We start from the raw sequence: 21,246 nt of genomic DNA, 5'->3' as shown, positions 1-21,246 counted from the left end.
TGACGGGGTTCATACATAATTTTGTTTTCTCCTTCAAGGTCGTTCCTTTGAAGGATAAGAATGAGTTACGGCACTGCCATTGATGTGAATAAACACACAATACGTTAAGAGCAAAAGCTAATAAGATGCTTTACATTTATAGGAACGTTTATCTCTTTTATTAAAGATAATGTAGCTCGTGTAGCATTTTATTTGCTACACGAGTACAATAAAAAAAATAGACTCTTTAGAAACATGTTGATAGAGAAAACAAATATCCTCTATGACTGCGATTTTTTAAGTTATATCTAAAAGATAATATTTGGAAGTAGTTAGTAGGTACGTGCGTATTATTCAAGGCAAGACAACGGGGCTTATATAAATCGTAAGGGTCACTTACAAACTTTGTCAATATAATTTCATAAAAAGAGTAAGACGTAGTAACATTATTCAATTTTATGTAGATACAAAATATTCCCATATTATTAACTTCTAGATTTATTTATTATAATAACTTATCCATTACCTACCAGAGTGAGCGATCCATTCAAATATGTCAATCTCTATAGATAAAAATGAATCACCTTAATGTACCCGTAAGCGGATAACTTACGAACGACTGCAGCAAATTGGAGATTTCTATTTTATGTTCGCTTTATTGTCAGGACAATGTTTGTATAAAAGAAAATTAAAAAATTTGGAAAATCCATAAGTGCACGCCTGCAAGTTGTATTTATTAGATAATTAATAATTGAGTTTACCACTCATAAAAACACAATTTATAACTTAGTTTTCGTATAGTTTACAATTGAGTTACTAGCACAAAGATACCTACTAAAAAAAAATCCTGAAAATAATAACTAGAGAAATTATTGCATATATTGTCAAAATTTGTGTTGGTATGTCCCACCTTGAACCAATGATGCACGACTAATAATGCAAAGTATTAGAGAGTGCTACACGATCAAAAAAATTTTTTTGCCTCTTCGCCTTAACTATTTTTTCATTACAACTAAACATTTTTTTATTATAAGCTTTTTAATTCACAACAAACAGGAAATTTTGCATATATGATTGTGCAGACAAATTAATTGAGAATAATTCTTTAATCATCAAAAAAGTTACCTTAACACATTATTGGAATCCGTCAGTTACGGTTACTGTGAAAATTAGATAACCATAACTTAGCAACTCATTCTGTTATTATCAATGACACGTTCAACTTTAACCGCCTGTTACTTGAAATCAAAATATTATCATTATCATTGTTGTCTATTCTTAGCTATGCAAGTGCAAGATCTCGTAATTAGATTAATCACTCAATTAGCTTAATGAACTACAAAATCTTGACCTTACAGAATCACAGCTAAATAATACTACTCTAAAGCAGTGTCGTGTTTCTGTCGGTGAGTAAGGTAACCAGAGCTCCTGGGGGGAATGGGGCGATAAGGTCAGCAACGCGCTTGGAATGCTTCTGGTGCTACAGAAGTCTATAACCTACGATAATCGATTACCATAAGGTGAACCGTACGCTTATTTATCGACCTTATATAAAAATATTTTTTTTTTTTTACTTAGTTCATATTCTTTCTTCCTTGCTTTTTTACATCTCGACGGACATAATCTTATTATTTACTAGCTGTGCCCGCGGCTTCGCCCGCGTTGAAATCAGTGTGTCACAAAGTTTTCCCGGCAAACTTCCAGTGAAACTCTCATCAAAATCGGCTTAGCCGTTACTTAAACCTTCCTCTTAAACCGCATGAAAATCCGTTCAGTAGATTTTGAGGGAACCGATCACATACACTTTTGGAGACTTTGTTTTATAATACACTAACTGTTGCCCGCAACTACATCCGCGTGGTTATAAAGATATGCATTACTATTAGGATGTTTAGCGCAAATTATTGTTTTATTTCAGTTACTTGAAATGCTTATCACACTGAGTAACTTTTTAAAAGGCACAATTTAGTTTAATTTAATAGTTGTTTTTATAACACCTCTCTATACACCACATTCTTAGTTTTATTTTCAGGCAGCAGTATAAATAACCTATCAGGTGAACTTATATGTTTCATACAAACTATCAACCCCAATTAAGCCCCTTAGCGGTGGAATATCGCAAAATCCGTTCTTAGCGGACGTCTACTAACTATAATCTACCTCCCTGCCAAATTTCATCTTTGTCCATCCTGGATGGATGAACCCTCCAGCGGTTTTTGAGTTCTCGTGATGAGTGAGTCAGTGACCTTTCTCTTTTATATATATAGATTACGATGCATTATTTGGACACCATCTCATCATCTATAGAGCATGTATTTTACATTTTAAGTCTCTTACTTCAAAAATATAGAACTTTTATACAAACTTCCAACCCCCGTTTTACCCCTTTAAGGGTTGAATTTCATAAAACCAGTTCTTAGCAGATGTCTACACCCCATAAGGAAACTACCTGCCAAATTTCAAGTTTGTATCTGTTATAGTTTCGGAGATTTCGTTATGAGAGAGCCAACCTACCATCCCCCGGTTTAACCACAAAAAGGAGTTGATCTCTAAAAATACATTATTTGGACACCTTTTCACCATCTATAGAGTTTACATTTTAAATTTCAAGTCTCTTACTCCAAAAACATAGGACTTTCATTCAAACTACCAACCCCCGTTTCACCCCTTTAGGGGTCGAGTTTCGTAAAATCGGTTCTTAGCAAATGTCTACGTCCTATAAGAAACCTACCTGTCAAATTTCAAGTTTGTATCTGTTATAGTTTCGGAGATTTCGTAATGAGTGAGTCAACCTACCATCCTCCATTTTAACCCCAAAAGGGTGTTGATTTCTTAAGATACATTATTTGGACACCTTTTCACTATCTATAGAGCATACATTTTAAATTTCAAGTCTCTTACTTCAAAAACGTAGGACTTTCATACAAACTTCCAACCCCCGTTTCACCCCCCTTAGGGGTCGAGTTTCGTAAAATTCGTTCTTAGCAAATGTCTACGACCTATAATGAGCCTACTTGCCAAATTTCAAGTTTTTAGGTGTTATAGTTTCTGAGATTGCGTGATGACTGAGTCAACCTACCATCCCCCGTTTTAACCCCAAAAGGGAGTTGGTTTCTAAAGACACATTATTTGGACACCTTTTTATTATCTATAGAGCATACATTTTAAATTTCAAGTCCCTTACTTCTAAAACATAGGACTTTCATACAAACTTCCAACCCCCGTTTTACCCCCTGAGGGATCGAATTTCGTAAAATTCATTCTTAGCGGTAGTTTACGCTGTATAAGGAACCTCCCTGCTAAATTTCAAGTTTGTAGCTGTTATAGTTTCGGAGATTTCGTGATCAGTGAGTCAACCTACGATCCCACGTTTTAACCCCAAAAGGGAGTTGGTTTCTAAAGATAGATTGTTTGGACACCTTTTTATCATCTATAGAGCATACATTTGAAATTTCAAGTCTCTTACTTCTAAAACATAGGACTTTCATACAAACTTCCAACCCCCGTTTCACCCCCCTTAGGGGTCGAGTTTCGTAAAATCCGTTCTTAGCAAATGTCTACGACCTATAAGGAGCCTACTTGCCAAATTTCAAGTTTGTAGGTGTTATAGTTTCGGAGATTTTGTGATCAGTGAGTCAACCTAAGATCCCCCGTTTTAACCCCAAAAAGGGGTTGATTTCAAAATATTCATTATTTGGTCACCTTTTCACCATCTATCGAGCTTACATTTTAAATTTTAAGTCTCTTACTTCAAAAACATAGGACTTTCATACAAACTTCCAACCCCCATTTCACCCCCTTAGGGGTCGAGTTTCGTAAAATCCGTTCTTAGCAGATGCCTACGTCTTATAAGGAACCTACCTGCCAAATTTCAAGTTTGTAGGTGTTATAGTTTCGGAGATTTCGTGATGAATGAGTGACCTTTCGCTTTTATATATATTATAGATTACTCATAGTCACGTTTTTAAAGATTACTGTTTATTATTTCATAATAGGCAAAAATTATAATAATAATTGTATTAAATAACAACACCACTGGGTTCGTGACCGAAACCAGGTAGGTCTCACTTAACACTCCGATTTTATTACATTTGTCTAGATAACTTTTTTGTTTGCTCTTACTGAGAGACTGTAGAAAAAGTTGTTGGCACGTTCAAACGTCGATGGAAATCGGTAGAGCTTCAATCTTGATTTACTGTAACTTACATTATGTATAGTTAGTTTGGTTCATCGATCCGGATAGCAACTTATTATAATGTGTACAGTTTATATTTGAGTGAAAGTTAACATGTGAGAGAAGGTCAGTGAGGTAAAAAACAACCCAAACCCAATGAAAGTCGATCTAACACTGAGTCTATTGACATAAATGTAGACCAGTACAGACGTTAGCGATGTATGCAAAAATAGCAACTTCGTAAGAAATAAGGTTATTACATCGCAAAGACAACTACATTGCTGAGTGTGCGGTAACACATACTGTATAGGTGAATCGTTTGTAACAGTAACTGAGAGAGAGAAACGGAAAGAGAGAGAGAGAAAGAGTAACGAGAAAGAGATACATATATTTGTTTTAATAACACTGTAACCGTCCAGTCGCGAGTTAAAGCTGCACAAAGCACATTTCTTTTATTGAAATAGCGTAGAATATTATTGTAATAATTGCTTTTACGTATTTTTAATAAAGGTTTTTTTTTAATTGTAGGTCAACTGTAACGTATTCTTATAATTTATTTTTCGAAAACTAAAAGTAAATTATAGATGATAATTTTCGATGAAGATGGCTTACTTTCAGCAATGAACATTCAATAAAATAAAAGATCTGAAACACTTTTTGCCTTCAAAACAATACACCAGTTACGAAACCTTCATGTCCGGTAAAAAAATGCGTTAAGGCTCATTGATGCATAAAAATGGTTAAGAGTTCTTTTTCTATATAAGATAAAAATTTCCTGGTCCGTTAGAATCTTCTTTTTATATTTAAGGTACTACAAATGGAGCTCTATACAAACAAATAATACAGAAATATTTATGATTTTATTTTTGTGTTACCCACACATTAGGAATTCTAAACATTTTTGATATGATATTCAAAAACACAGAAATAGTAAACTTAATTCATATCTATAAAAATATAATTTTCGTATCATTTTGACATATGTGTCCATTGCTTGCAAGTATATTAGTCTCGTAATCTGTATTGATTGTAGCAACATACAAATATAAAAATAAATATATAGTCCCCCTACAGCTTGACTAAGTCCTTCTTTATTTTTATCCGTATCACATTTATACAAAGAACAAACAATGGCTGCATATCGATTTATTTTCCTCTTCGTGAGACAAATTTCGACAATCGTTCATTTGCAAAGCGACCTGTTTACGATTCGGTAGCCCTCGTGATTGAATCGAGTGGAGAGTTTCGGTCATACTACATCTGAATCTAAATATAAAACCTCTCTAGTAAATTATTCGTCTAAAATATGAGACTAGATATAAGTTGATATACTCAGTAATGCGTTTTTTTATTTATTCAAAAATTTTATTCAAATTGTTCTTGGATTTGTGAAGTAGAAAAAAGGTATTTTATTGTTACATCTCAACAAATGATGTTACTCTTTTAAAACTTCTTCAAATTATTGCACATCGTCATTATTCCCATGTGGTGGTAACCAATATTTTCTATTAACCTTATCTCGATAGTCACTCCTTTTTATGTATATTATATATTTCACGCAATCCACGTCACACCTACATAATACAGCAATCAATGACGAATAATGTCAATACAAAAAAAAAATGTTGCCGAATTTCCGCCTAGTAAATGTTTCTTTTCTAAGTTATATCATTCATATATATGTATATTAATCCCAAAAACTATTTTGCGAATAAGTAAATAAAAAGCTTATACTAAATTATTTACTACTAATATTACGTACTGTGTGGCTACAGTACTAAAGAATATAGCCACCCCCTCTCTTCCCGTGGGTGTCTAAGGGAAAACACAGTTCCGCTACCAACTTGGAACTTAAAAAGCCGACCGGTGGCGGGATAACCATCCAACTGCTGGCTTTGAAATACACAGGCCGAAGATGGGCAGCAGCGTCTTCGGTGCGACAAAGCCAGCCCTGCGGTCACCAACCCGCCTGCCCAGCGTGGTGACTATGGGCAAAACACATGAGTTCACGTTATTTTTGGCGTAAGCTTGTGGAGGCCTATGTCCAGCAGTGGACTGTATAGGCTGTAATTATGATGATGATGACTAAAATATTTAATAGCTAAAGTATATTATTGGTTAAGGTATTTTAAGATGTGTGAGTAATAAAGTTTATCCTGCAAAATGGTTATCATTAGACTTAAACAGCAAGAAGTAGAATAGGGTATTATACCTGTTTCGCCTCAATTAATAAACTACAGATTTTAGATTCATTTTTGCGAATAGTAATATCTCATACCAAAATACAGTGAAATTCGATGTGAATAAGAATAATGCGTCAAAAACTTATATCTGTTGGATATCATTATCTATCAAATATTGTTATCCATAACTGGTGAAACAGGACCTTATTAATTTTTTATACCTATAATTTTCAGCAGAATTACTGGTAGCTTCATATTACTTATTAAAAATTGATTTATTGTGCCTTGTATAAATAAATAAATATCTACACAATACACTGGACTCAGTGGAACGCAGAGCCAAGCGGCTAATCGGTAACGCCAGATTGGTGGAGTCTCTTCACACTCTGGCTTACCGAAGAAAAGTTGCCAGTCTAACGGTCTTTTACAGATTGTACTTTGGGGAGTGTGCCCTGCAGCTGCACGATCTCGTATCCCCATCTCCTTTTTTCCATCGGACTTTCATCCCTACCTGATTAACATACCCTTCATACGTACAAAGTGCTTCGAATCATCTTTTTTAATGCGCACGGCCAAGGAGTGGAATTTCCTGCCGGCGTGTGTATTTCCGAGTTCATACAACCCGAACATGTTTAAAGCGCGAGTGAACAGGCTTCTTCTGAGCGAGCGAGCTCCATTTTCGACTTCGTCTCTGCTCTAGAGCTAGACTGGGGTCAAGAGTAAGCCCATTATATAATAATAATAAAAAACAACAATACACACACGGTCGTCTGTTCCTAAAGTAAGCCACTTAATGCTTGTGTTATACAGGTAACAGCCGACTGGTATAACTACATATATAAATAATATATATTTTTAACATATTATAAATAATACATACATAAATATATAAATACATATATGTATCACACCCAGATTCGGGGTGGGAATCGATCCCACAACCCCCGGAACAGAAAGCAGGGTCACTACAAACTGCGCCAACGGGCTAATTCATCAGGGGCTATAATTATTATGTGTCGTCACGAGCTATAATTATTTTGTGTAAAAATCAAAATTGCTATTGATTTGTCTTTAAGAAACGATTTATTTATTTGTTTATTTATTACTTTCTTGCATATATATAGTAAAATACCTTTACCTAAAGAAGAGAAACAGAAGCACAAAAATTAAATTAAACTACAAACTATATCAGTCTGGTGGCACCATACAGGTATTTATTTGCCTACCTTAGAAAGAGACAAGAAATCTCATATATAATGTAGTCTGGAAGAATTCAATTTTATGTTCCAGTATTTGGATTTAATGGTGGTCGGACAAAAATAGAAAACTAAAGGATATGCCCAAAGGAACAGTCGAAGTTTTTAGGTGATACGTGATACAAACTTCGTCGGCTTTATCTAATAATGAACTATGTTTGTGAGGTATTAAATAGTATTTGTGACGATTGGAATTGATATGGGAAACTTACCTTTCCGCATAGTTTTGCCCGCGTTTATATAAATAATTCGTGCTATGCTTAAATATGTCAAAGTGTAACTTTTTTTGAACTTAGTTATGACTGTATATATAGTAAAATACCTTTACCTAAAGAAGAGAAACAGAAGCACAAAAATTAAATTAAACTACAAACTATATCAGTCTGGTGGCACCATACAGGTATTTATTTGCCTACCTTAGAAAGAGACAAGAAATCTCATATATAATGTAGTCTGGAAGAATTCAATTTTATGTTCCAGTATTTGGATTTAATGGTGGTCGGACAAAAATAGAAAACTAAAGGATATGCCCAAAGGAACAGTCGAAGTTTTTAGGTGATACGTGATACAAACTTCGTCGGCTTTATCTAATAATGAACTATGTTTGTGAGGTATTAAATAGTATTTGTGACGATTGGAATTGATATGGGAAACTTACCTTTCCGCATAGTTTTGCCCGCGTTTATATAAATAATTCGTGCTATGCTTAAATATGTCAAAGTGTAACTTTTTTTGAACTTAGTTATGACTGACTACATAAGCTATTGTAAAACTAAGTAACAACTTTCATTAACATTTGTTACGAATATTGCTTATGTAATATTATTTATTTAGTGTATAGTATTGGTCTCGGTGTTCTCTCATAGATCACTTTACCACATTTCATTCGAGCTCAAAATAAACTAGACTGCAATTAAAAGGGATCGATTAGAAAATCTACAATATCTTCAAAAGTACCTGACCTAGCTTTATGAAATAAAGCCTAAACTAAAGAATATTTTAAGGTGCTTAAAAGGAAATAAAAACAATGAATTATAGGGTATAATTTTTTGAAAATTTAAAATAAATTAAAATGCGTAGTATTTCCAATATTATCGTAAATGTAGATGCCGTTTGCACGCAGTTTAATATTTTGTGTCGAGCTTGCAATACTGCTGTTATGCGATTTGGCATACTTTCTACTAGTTTTTTGAGGCGATGTTTCGGAATATTCTGCCATTCCTCTATTAGAGCTTCTTTAATTTCACGTAGCGTGTTTGGCGACGGATCCTGCTGAAGTACACGTCGTCATAGTTCGCCCCATTCATGCTCAATGGGGTTTAAGTTAAGGGGCTGCTTGCTGGCCACTCCATGTGTATGACACCGACATCTTGATGAATAGACAAACACTATCTGAGCTGTATGCGGACGAGCGTTGTCTTGCATAAAAACGGTATTCTCACCCATGTCCATTTGCAATTTAGGCCATTTGCAGGTCTTATACTTTTAAACGATAAATTCTTGTATAATATATATTTAGGAGAAACAAACTTATTTATTTAAAAAAAAAGACACAATACCGAACATTAACTTTATTTATTACTAATTTTTACAAATACAACAATTATCACGAAATTAATCTTAACCACTGACTTAATCGAAAATAATCACCCAGAATTATAATTAAAATTAACCAACCAAACAACCGTTAATTTGAATATAAAAATGATCAACGCGCTCGTCATGAAACAACGACCTATCGTTACGAAAGCCAAGAAGCAAAAAGAGCTCTGAACGGGTAGGGACTGTTTTTATTAACGTTGTTGCATGACGTTACAAAAAGTATTAGCAGGTAGGGAACTATTTTTATTAACACTTGCATGACGTCACGAAACGTATTAAAATAATCGAGATTATGCTGATAATATTCTGACTCTCAAAAACGGCTCTTTCATGATATTTAGTATGCAGGGGGTTTCGGGGGCGATAAATAGATCTAGCTAAGATTAATTTTTAGAAAATTTCCTAATATCTTTGTTTTCAAGCAATGAAGTCATCATTGCCATATCTACATGGTTATGGAAAAGTTCTAATTTATCATAGTCTGCTGCTCAAAAAATCAAAAACCAAAAATTGTTCAGTTAGGCTTTCAAAAATCAGGCTTCTTCTTCTATAGAAGGAGACTCTACGTCTACTCATTCTCTAATATAAGAAGACTGATACACTCTTCAAATATTGATTAAATTAAATTAGACACAGTTAGAAATGTCTGCACAACATCTAGAACAGCCCGACAAAGAAATTGTCTGAATCTTACAGAAGATTGCATCTAAATGGTAGTACCCCAAAGTAGTGTCCGAAGGAGTGTAATATCACTGTGTTGAGTTTGAGGGTTGGGTCCGCAACGCGCTTGAGATGCTTCTGATATTGCAGGCTGATCATACACTTGTATGCCACTTATTATATAAACAAATTTATCGTTTTTGTTTCTACAAAAATGATTATGAATAAATTTAAATAAAACAAAATGTTCCTTTTCTTTTCAAGGTTTTACAAATACACTTAAGCTACTCTTTGTATGTGAGGAATAACATATTTCATTAAAACAAACATATTTATTTTATACATAAATATATCATCGAAGACAGCGCCAATAACAAGTAGAGATATTTACAGATAATTTGTGCTACAAAATACGCAGCAAGGCGTTCGTAAGAATATAAGTCACGATGGCGATCGTCTCTCGTAATATGTTCTCCAACGCCTCAATATTGATGAGCTTCGAAAATGATAGTGTGATCGGTGTGTCCCTCATGCCTTTAATAAGGTCATTCAAAATATTCTTCGTTGCCTCTTGCAAGGCAGTTACTAATCGAGATATGTTTAACAAATTCAATTTATTTGACACGTTTGGAAGATCCATGTCTAAAACAAAAAGATTACATAGACCTTGATCTAGAAATAAGGAAAACAGACGGAAATATCAAAGGGTGCCAAAATCATCAAACAATTATATTTTAATATGGTTAGAAGATATGTTTTTTTTTTTGAACCATATTATATAAGTTTGCGGCAAAAAAATTATTATCTACAAATTAAAAAATATATATTACTTCTAACTCCAACGCTAAACTGGAGTACAAGATCGTGACAAATCGAGAATTGGACCACAACAATTAGGGGCACAGGAATCGTAAGGGGCCGATGCTTGTCAACTTTCTCGAAGTAAAGGGGCTCTTCTTGATGAATTTATTGTTCGAGAATAAGCCCCAAAGGCAGTGAACATGGCAGAGCCCTGATACTGTGACGAGGAATGAGATATACTTCATCATAGCGGATAAAATGTATATATTCAGAGATGTCTTAATGGTCAATATGTTTAACACTGGCAGCGACCACCGGAAATTGCGGAGCACTCTGAATATAGCCTTCGAAAAGAACAATCCCGCTTGATGAAATCTACCTTTCGACCTACGCTGCCCAAATACTATTTGGTTAATACTAATTCCAAACCGATTCGATTCGGCTGAAACCATCAGTAACTCGGTCGCAAACACTTTCCGTCGATGAAATCAACGAAGTAGCGCAAACATTCTCGCGAAACCTTGGATCTGATGCTGTAGATGCCTTCTCATGCTGCTCAAGCAGCTTCGCCAGAACAGAAGGCTCTTTCCAAGGGAATACAGAAACTTGTACGCAGAGACCTCCGCTGCTCAAATACGAGAGACATTACTACTTATAAAGAGCAGAATAAGGGGTCTAAAGTTATTTACATTACTACTTCTAAAGACCATTAGAGAGAAGCCTTGTTGTGAAGCTCAAAACAGCGGATGACAGAACCGTTTGCTCTCGCCCTCAGATCTGAGATGAGATCGAGAAATTTGATGGACAGCTATACTCATCGAGCGTACGCAAGACGGACTCGGGACACAGAAGAACCACGTGCACCATTGTTAAGCTATTTTGTCGGAGGACATCCCGGATATTGAAGTGGATGAGATTAGTGCGGCACTCGAGCAGGTTAAGAACGGGAAGGCCCCAGCGGATGACGGAGCTCCTGAAGGTCGCAAGGTGACCTATCCTAAAACCCTTGGCGAGACTCTTTAATGTCGTCATCCACCGAGGTACCACGCTGGCTGGCGATATATCGAGGTACTAAGATGTATCTACAACGCGTCGATAACCATCCACATCCGAGACCATAGAACAAGACCCATTTCCCTCCAGCACGGGGTAAAATACACTCACCATCGTTTCTTAGTCGATATTGTCATCTTTGAGGAGACGTTGGATGATGGTCAAATGGCATTCAGGGCGGCCTACACGAGTCCTCCCGACGAATCGGTCTCGGTATGAACTTAGAAAAAACGAGAGTTATGTTTAGCAAACAAGTCATATCGAGACCCGATATCGATCGATGTCACTCTTCTCGAAGTTTTTCAGGATTATGTTTGTATTTGATTAGTTAACGCGAATTCAGCTGATAGAATGTCTAGTAGCCTATCAATAACTTTCGGCATGATGCGAGAACTTTATCAACAATCGGTTAAATATGCCAGCAGTTTTACTATTATCTACAATATTAGTAGTTTACGACTACTGCACTAAATTTGATCCAATCAATTAATTTTATCATGTCGTGAATGTAACGACTTTCCATTATATAAAATTGTGGAAGTTATTCATACGTATCTACATTTATAAGTGATACATATAAATTAATACTAACTTTATCGTCACGCAAACATGCTACATATTTTGCTTACTGTGGTACTGTATGCAGTAATAAAAACTGACAATAGACCAATAATGGTCAAAAATAATCCCCGAACCTTTCTTATTTTTGGATGGACAAAATATATAACTACAATATAATTATGTGTATTTGTGTTTTTTATATACTAAAGTAAACATAAAACATTTTTTCTCCATTATACAGATGGGTGAAATTCGTTTCTAGTTCGGATCGCAGACTAATTTAATAATTTCTTCATTCACTTATTCTATTCACAGGGCTATCTCTGCTATTAAGAATTACTTATTTGAATATATTATTCACTAGCTAAACCCGACAGACTTTATCCTTTTTTGCGAACTGACCAACTCGTGAAAGTGTAATAATCGTAATATTTTCAGAAATTTTCTTACTTTTTGCGTAATTTTCTTAGAATTTCATTCCGTAAGAGCCCTCTACAAAGTATTAAAAAACTTGAAGAAAATCGGCTATAATTGGTCCAGCTGTTCTCGAGTTAAGCGCTTAACAACGCATTTAGCGATTCATTTATATTTATATACAATAGATTATATTATTTTACCATGAGCGGCCGTTGCTATATAATCCTCGAAATTTATACCGGCTTTGCTTTTTCGAGCTAAATCACTGGGTATATTTTCTTTGGTATCTGCCCGATTATATGATTGAACAGCTCCAAAAATTAACACAGAGAACACAAAATATATACTTAAAAGCATTACTTTTATTGTACAACTACTTTGTAATTAATTATATGTCATCAAATTGAAACTACTAAAACAGTATAAATACGAGCTTGATATATATGATGTATATTGCAGTAATAATTTCAAATAAGTGGAGCAAAAAGAATGAGTTTTTTTATAAATAAATAAAAACAAGTAACCTAATTTTACTCTTACTTTTATGTAAATGTAAAACATAGAATGGTGTCGCGATTGCGATAATTTTTCTATACATTTTAATGAATACTACACACACTGACAACAGTATTGTTACAAAGTTTTCAGAAGCATTTTAAGTTAAACATACATATATTATTTATGATTTAGTTTTAGTTTATGCAATGCTCTCGTCGTTTACAATTTTATGCCACAAATATACGCGATGTTCTTATAAAAATATACGCCTACGGTTATTACCAGCATCACAATGTATATTTACGTCGGAAAAAGGTTTCTTCGTGTTTTATATAGAAATGCAAGCTAAGATTTTACAAAATGTATTTACATCCTCTATATATGAATACGTGAAGCAAAAACTGTACTCCTTTTTACGAAAGTTGCGCGGTCGGAAGAGTATGAAATTTCGTACACTTATAGTTTATATTGAGGAGGAGTGCAGAATGCTATTTTTTTTTAATTATGCAAAAAAATATATTAAATCAACAAAAATTACATTATACACACTACCATGTATTTGACATACACAAACGCGCGCATATTATTGTTATTATTAATCTTGAAATGGCTCCCTTGCGGATTTGTCAATATCAGAGTATTTAAACTTTGCTTTATTTGGAGTTATAGTGGGAGTAGAAGTTCGGTTCCAATTCCCGCACAAGTTTGTCTGAAAGAAAAGTTAACTTGCCTAAGTCAAAAACACACAAAGATATATAATATATAATAGTAAATATAGACTTGGAATAATTAACTTTTGTTATCGTTACTGTAGATATCTCCATCCCGTTATAGTTTTATATTGTTAGTTTCAATGAAAGTGCATAAAGAAGTTATAAACGGGGAGAAAACACACATTAATAAGGATTTTAGGTCAGTAGGACGTGGAATCTCAGGGAGAAGAGCATCATAAAAAGAGAATCGTAATTTAGGACAAGAAAAAAATATATGTTCTGGGGTGCCTTCGTCTAAACCACATTCACAAATAATCTTAATTCGTATTTTGGCCAGAAATACATGTGTACACGAGTGACCTAACCTTAGAAAACATATAGTTGAGGTAACTTAACCTTATATTGGCACAATATTCCATATGTAAGTGGCTTCCTTCGCATAGTAATCTGCATCTTCGTTGCCTTTGATACCTGAGTGACCAGGAATCCATACCAGTTTGACATGGATCCCCTTTGAGTAAACTTAAAGAGCAAATGCTTTATCTTTAGGACTAGATAAAATTTCACTTTCGATTTAAATTGATTAGAAAGGATGGCTTGAAGTGAGCATTGGGAATCCGAGAGTATAACAGATTTATCTAAATGGTGCGACTCTATGTAGGATACTGCTTCAAAAATAGCCAAAATTTCACCAGTAAAAACAGAAGAATGTGGAGGCAATTTAAAATTTAGTACCACATTATATCTCGGAATACACACTGTTGATCTAATACATCCCTCCTGGGTTAATTTTGAGGCATCTGATAATACATGTATCCAGTCCTTACTAATTTTATTAATTTTAAACTGGAAGTTAGCGAGGGAGGAACCTTTTTCTATACCAAGATTTAATACAACTTCGGGGACACTAGTGATGGCTTCATATGGAATTAGTACTTCAATAATCTCGCAAAGTCAATGTTTCACTTCTATGTAAAGGTATTCTTTGATGTAATAAAATTCGTTAATAATTAATTTCTCGAGAATAATTTTAAAGTTTATGTTAATAATTTTCAATTTTTAACTTAAAGTTTACTTTATGTTAAAAATTGTTTAGTAGCTATAAAAAGGTTTACATCTATAACGGTGACTTTTAACGGTACTAACAACTTTTGCTATAATAAGTTTTGAATTACTTCCTAATTAAGTCTTATGAAGCACTGGTGGCTTCAGATTAACTATAATCCGTACATAATTATAATTTGTAACCAAACAATTAACGTAGTTATTAATAGTTTTTTTTTATAAGTCCATAAAAACAATTATAATATATACAAAACAGATTATAACAAAAAAAAAAACATTGATAAATAATAATAAACGCTTAACACTCAACGGATCCCCCAGTAGGATTTTCTCCGTTTTTTTTTTTTATATATATCACTAGGTCGGCAAACGTACGGCTCACCTGATGGTAAGCGATTATCGTAGGTTATAGACTTCTGTAGCACCAGAAGCATTCCAAGCGCGTTGCTGACCTTATCGCCTAATTCCGCCCAGGAGCTCTGGTCACCTTACTCACCAACAGGAACACAATACTGCTTGAAAACAGTAATAATTAGCTGTGATCTTCTGTAAGGTCGAGGTACTACTCCAGTCGGGCTGCTCCATATTTTGAGCAGGAAATTCCTGCTGTGCCCTACCTCAGTTAGTCCTTGTTGGGGGTCCGGAAACACACACAATATACAGTACACATTATATTTTGATTGTATATAATTCGCTGTTAAAAGTCTGTGTGCTACTTTATAAATATTTATTGAAATATTTTTTACGACAGGTGCCGGACGCTTCGTACTCCGGGAAATATTCTAGTGGCTAATCTCGCGCTGAGTGATTTTTTGATGTTAGCCAAAACACCGATTTTCATTTTTAACTCCTTTTACCTTGGCCCGGCTCTGGGAAAGCCCGGTAAGTGAATATAAATAAATACAATTGTTTATTTACAGATAAGACTTTGTTTTGTTCTTATTGGAACGAAGTTCCTTACAACATTTGGCTGGGCGAGCGAACTGAAAAAAATGTGATACTAAAACCGTAAGAAAAATATATAACGGAAGTCTAAGAATCAGTCACACGACTGTATAATATGACGTTTGTAAAACTAAAATATGACTAGTAAACTTTTTTAAAAATTATTTATGTTCTTTTATACTGTCGACAAAAATAAATAAAACCATATTATGGTTTTTTTATTTTACTTAATAGTTTGAATTATTATTATTATTATTTTGTTTGATTTATTTTATTTTACGGTATTTATTATTTTCTAAAATACTAAATTTTCTAAATACTTTTATGTACTTAATTAAAAACCAATCAAAAAAATCAAAAAAAAAATATGAACTAGAAAATATATATTTCAACATTTTTTTCAATTGTGTTGCTTCTATACTAAGCGAAGGAACTTCGTTCCTACTGGTGTCCCATGACACCACATATTTGTTTTTTTTTTCTTTGATAAATGGTTAATAACATATATTTATATACCTATATACGTATATGTTTCGACTGTATGTTTAAAACTGATATTTGTAATGTCATTATTATTTCTTTTTGAGATACTTATGTATTTATTATTATTGCTTATAATTATTATAAGAATGTTTAATTTTTTTAGGATGTGTGACGTATGGATTTATCGGAGGATTAAGTGGTACGACGTCAATAGCTACACTCACTGCCATTGCTTTGGACCGTTACTGGGCAGTGGTGTACCCGCTCGAGCCTTTGCGGGCGCTCACAGCTATCCGCGCTCGCTTGCTAGCCGTTGGTGCCTGGCTCTACGCTGGATTCTTTGCTATCATACCAGCTTTAGATATCGGATATGGCCATTACGTACCCGAAGGCTTCCTAACGAGCTGTAGCTTCGACTACCTAACCGACGAAATCCCACCCCGCTATTTTATATTTGCATTCTTTTGTGCCGGGTGGCTAGTGCCCTTAAGCATTATTTCATTCTGCTACACGCGTATTCTAAGTATCGTCGTTGGTAAAAGAAATATTTCATCAAAAAGTCAAGAGCAACTTTCTTCGAGACATGTCAAAGAACAAGTGAAACGCAAAGCAGAAGTTAAATTAGCAGGCCTCGTTATTGTAGTAATTGCTTTATTTTTTGTATCGTGGACTCCATACGCTATCGTATCGTTACTGGGAATTTTTGGGAAAAAAGATCTTATAACTCCGATCACTTCCATGATCCCTGCTTTATTTTGTAAGACTGCTGCTTGTATTAACCCATTTATTTATATTATAACACATCCAAAGTTTAAAAAGGAACTTCAGAAATTATTGTTCAAAGACAAATCGAAACGTATGACGGGAACATTTAAAACCACCGCTTATACAGAAACAACCAAATTTCATCGGCAAAGCAAAAATCTTAGCGAAACAGATGTAGAAATTATAGAAATGAAAGATATTCCATACAGTGTGGCTAATTTAAACGAAAACACTAACATAGAGACAGTGTCGTCGCGAGTATCGGGAAGAGAAGGTTCACAGAAATCACAAAGGAGCGTAAGCATGAAAAGCTTTGAAGAAAGTGTAGTGACACCACCATCGTGGTATTCAAAACCAGAGTTTTCCAAAAAGAAAAGTTTTCACCGTAGACTAAAGAACTCTTTTGATGATTAGAATGATTTTCTTGTAATAGCCCAGTACATATGAAGAAATAAATCATATATATACACAAACAAATTGATTATATTTACAAAAATCACAATTATATATGGTAGGAATATGCAAAAACAAATAAAGCAAAAAATGTACGATGTAGTAAAAGTTTTATTATCAGTATTAATTAATTAATTGATTAATTCTTGGGCTTAATGGCTTTCAGTTGTAATTATCAGTATTAAAATATTACTAAAAAATGTGTGTTTGCTGTGTAATTGACATGACATTAGTCCGTTGAGCCTGCAAAGCCAAAAACAAATAGTGATGTACCTATTGTCAATAAATCTTGCTTTTTGAAAAATAATGCTAAAATTGTATAACAATGAGTCATTGATCGATCAACAAATAAATAAAAAGATAAATGTATATAATTCAATTTATGTTAAGTCTAAATATTGAAGTTTCGCTGATTAATGTCACTAAGCGTCACTTTGTCGTTTATTTTAATGTTTTTGTGAAAATAGAGTATAATAAAATCAGGGATATTTTTTACGTGTCAGACTACCTACATATTTATGCGTCGGTACGTCTTTACTTATTGTTTAAACAGTTGTGTGTATGTAATATAAGTACTTATGATCTATAATGTCTTAATACATTAAATAAAGTTTTGAGAGCATTATTTACTATTTGAAATATTTAATTTCCTTCTACATAATATATTAAATACAAACTTAGAAAATTATCGACATTTATACCGGGTGATTTTGAAAGCGTTTTGGAAACGAAAATTTTGAATTATTTATCAATAACAGAAGCTATATATAACGTTAATTTAAAAATATATGTAATTTTTTTTTCATCAAAGTCGATATTCATATCGTTTACAGACAAAAAGTGAGAACCAGTAGTAGCGCTACACGGTAGGTACATTCTAAAAATAGAAATACTATACGTTTTAATATTGCGTCACAAAATCGTATTAGCCAATAAAAACAAAGCTACCGACTTGCGCCGGAGTCGACCAATGACGGCTCACCTGTAATCGTCGGCGTCCCGCGTCCCTGGCTTTCAGTCGGTCAGTAATACCATAGCGGTACATGTGTAAACAAGGTCAAGGACGTTTAAATTATTATTCGCCGGAGTTTGAAGATGTTCTTGAGTACTTCGAGCGCGATCCCCGGCGGAGGACAAGGATGGCAGCAAGAGAATTCGATGTTAGCCAAAACTTCGTATGGAAGATATTACGTACACAAGGATTACACCCGTATCATTTTCGTAAGGCTCACGTAATAAACAACGCACCGGCACGAATCGCCTTTTGCCAGTGGTTGTTAAATAATACAAACGACAACATACTCTGGACGGACGAGTCACTGTTTACTCAAGTGGGACTATACAATGTGCACAATGAGCATTACTCGGCTCTAATTAACCCCTACTTGATACGAGAAAAGCATCACCAGGTTCGTTTCAGTGTGAACGTGTAGGCCGGTATTATTAACGACCAATTAATAGGGCCTATTTTTATTGAAGGTCATCTAACCGGCAACTCGTACTTAGAGATGTTAAGGAGAATAATATCTGAGTTAGTAGACGATGTGCCGTTAGCTTACTCGAGAGGTATGTACTACCAAGACGACGGCTGTCCCGCTCATTACGCGAGTGTAGTGCGTGCGTACCTGGACAATGAGTTTAGTGATAGGTGGATAGGTCGAGGAGGGCCTGTGTCTTGGCCACCTGGAAGTCTGGACTTAACGCCCTTGGATTTTTTCTTGTGGTCGGAAATTAAAAAATATACACGTCAATATGAAAGCTGTGATGATTTACGCATTGCGATAGTGGACGCTTTTGATGAAGTGAAAAGTGATAAAGACACATTAAGAAAATTAAAATTAAAAGAATTGTATAAACGTGTACGTTTGTGTATTGAACGCAGCGGACTCCATTTTGAGCAGTTGTTTCGATACAGAGAAGTGTAAATTGTGTAAATAAACTGTTAATACGTATGTAAGTTAATTATTCTGTAGATAGCTCCGATTTTTTAAATACGCCAGAAATTTATACCTACAGTCTGTTTATAAATTTATTTGTTCTGAAAAGAACAATCGTCGTTAATAATCGAAAAGAAGTTTAAATAAAATAGGTATTTCTGACGGTCCTAAGCCCGTGTAAAGTATGAAGGACAAACGAGTCTATCTACGTAAGTACTCGCTAGCTCGCGCCTATAGGTATACTTTTATCAACCGAAACGCGCACGGACGTGTTTCATTCATATAAAATAATGAATGAATGATCAGTGCCTTACTACTTTCCAAGTCGATCGAATAAAATTGAATATTAAAATTGAAACTTTTTTTTAGTCAACATTACAATTGATTTATCAATTTTTATAGGTACTATAGATGATTCCAAAGTAAAATATTTCGTTTCCAAAACGGTTATAAAATCACCGTGTATATTAATGATCTTAATATCAAAGAACTACATGAGTTATTTTATATGACAGAAAACAGCATACGACAAACGCCTGGATATCATATCACTGTAAAAAAGTTAATATGAATATTTAGATGTTGATGTTGCAGAACATATAATACTGTACAGATTTATTCATTTTATTGAAATCCCTTGTGGTTTTACCCTTGTTGATAGCTCGACCTGAATCTATATCACATTTTTTTAAACATGTCCCTTTGAATACCACAAACGTAATAATTGATTACGCACCTAATGCAATTTTCTAATTCGAATATGTAACTCCTATATATATGGACTCCTATATATATGGTATTACCATATATATTATTATATATATGGTATGAATTTAGTTGGTAAATTCCTACCATTTAAGAATGCCATACCATTTAAGAACACCAGTATAGTAGATGATAAGAAACTGAAAAAAATTACAAAAAATTATGCTAGCTAGCATAAAGCCCCAGCAGCGAGACGTTTTTAGGCTGATTGAACATCAAATATTTTTTATGGCATTTTCCCGTTTAATTGCAACTGAATCGACCCTCTTGTCATGGAAGCTTGGATAAAAACTATTCGTCATAATATCAAGGGCGAAGACCCTATGTGTTTGACCTTACTGATAATTTTGTCATTAATAAATAGTACGGCTTAGTAAAGTTTAGTTTATATAGAGAGATTACTCGATCGTTTTATTAATCAAAGATCTGAAATGCCACAGAAACAAAAAAAAAATTAACATGTAACATAATAGATAAGTTTACAACTATGTTATTGGTTTCTAGTTACTGATACAGTTCTTGAAAGATTTACATAATTGTTCGATTAATTTTAAACATTAAGAACATACTACGTATCTGGTCATTTCTTATTCTAAGCTTCTAATTCTTCAATATATGGTCACCCCAAAACACCTTTTTTTATCGAGAGGAAATCCCTAACAGATACTTCCATCCCGGGAACTTGGAGGGTATGTCCGATTCCCACGGACTAAAATTCTGGGGTGTTTCTTCGACACGCCTGGACGAAAACATACGCCCAAATCTTAATCTTATCTTTGAAATCTAACATACAAAATCTTCCTAAATTCCAATCTTGATGTTTCTAAATTTTGAAATATAAATAATAAAACAATACTTCAATGATCATTGGCACAAAGGAGGAGATTACTCAATTCGACCGTATATATATATATATATATATATACATATTTGTAT

At 34.0% G+C, this 21,246-nt stretch overlaps 1 protein-coding gene across 1 annotated transcript in view; it reads left to right on the top strand.

The window, feature by feature from the left end:
* Positions 1 to 17,628, top strand: part of LOC123655132 (opsin, ultraviolet-sensitive-like) — a 28,323-nt gene extending 10,695 nt beyond the window's left edge. Inside the window, exons 2-3 of the mRNA XM_045590967.1 lie at positions 15,714 to 15,844; positions 16,554 to 17,628. Of these exons, the coding sequence (XP_045446923.1) occupies positions 15,714 to 15,844; positions 16,554 to 17,569 (1,147 nt within the window). The 3' untranslated portion in view covers positions 17,570 to 17,628. The remainder of the gene's footprint in view (positions 1 to 15,713; positions 15,845 to 16,553) is intronic.
* Positions 17,629 to 21,246: the final 3,618 nt, after the last annotated feature.

Source organism: Melitaea cinxia, chromosome 7, assembly GCF_905220565.1.
Source record: "Melitaea cinxia chromosome 7, ilMelCinx1.1, whole genome shotgun sequence".
Lineage (NCBI taxonomy): Eukaryota > Metazoa > Arthropoda > Insecta > Lepidoptera > Nymphalidae > Melitaea > Melitaea cinxia.
This window is presented reverse-complemented; position numbering and strand designations above follow the sequence as displayed.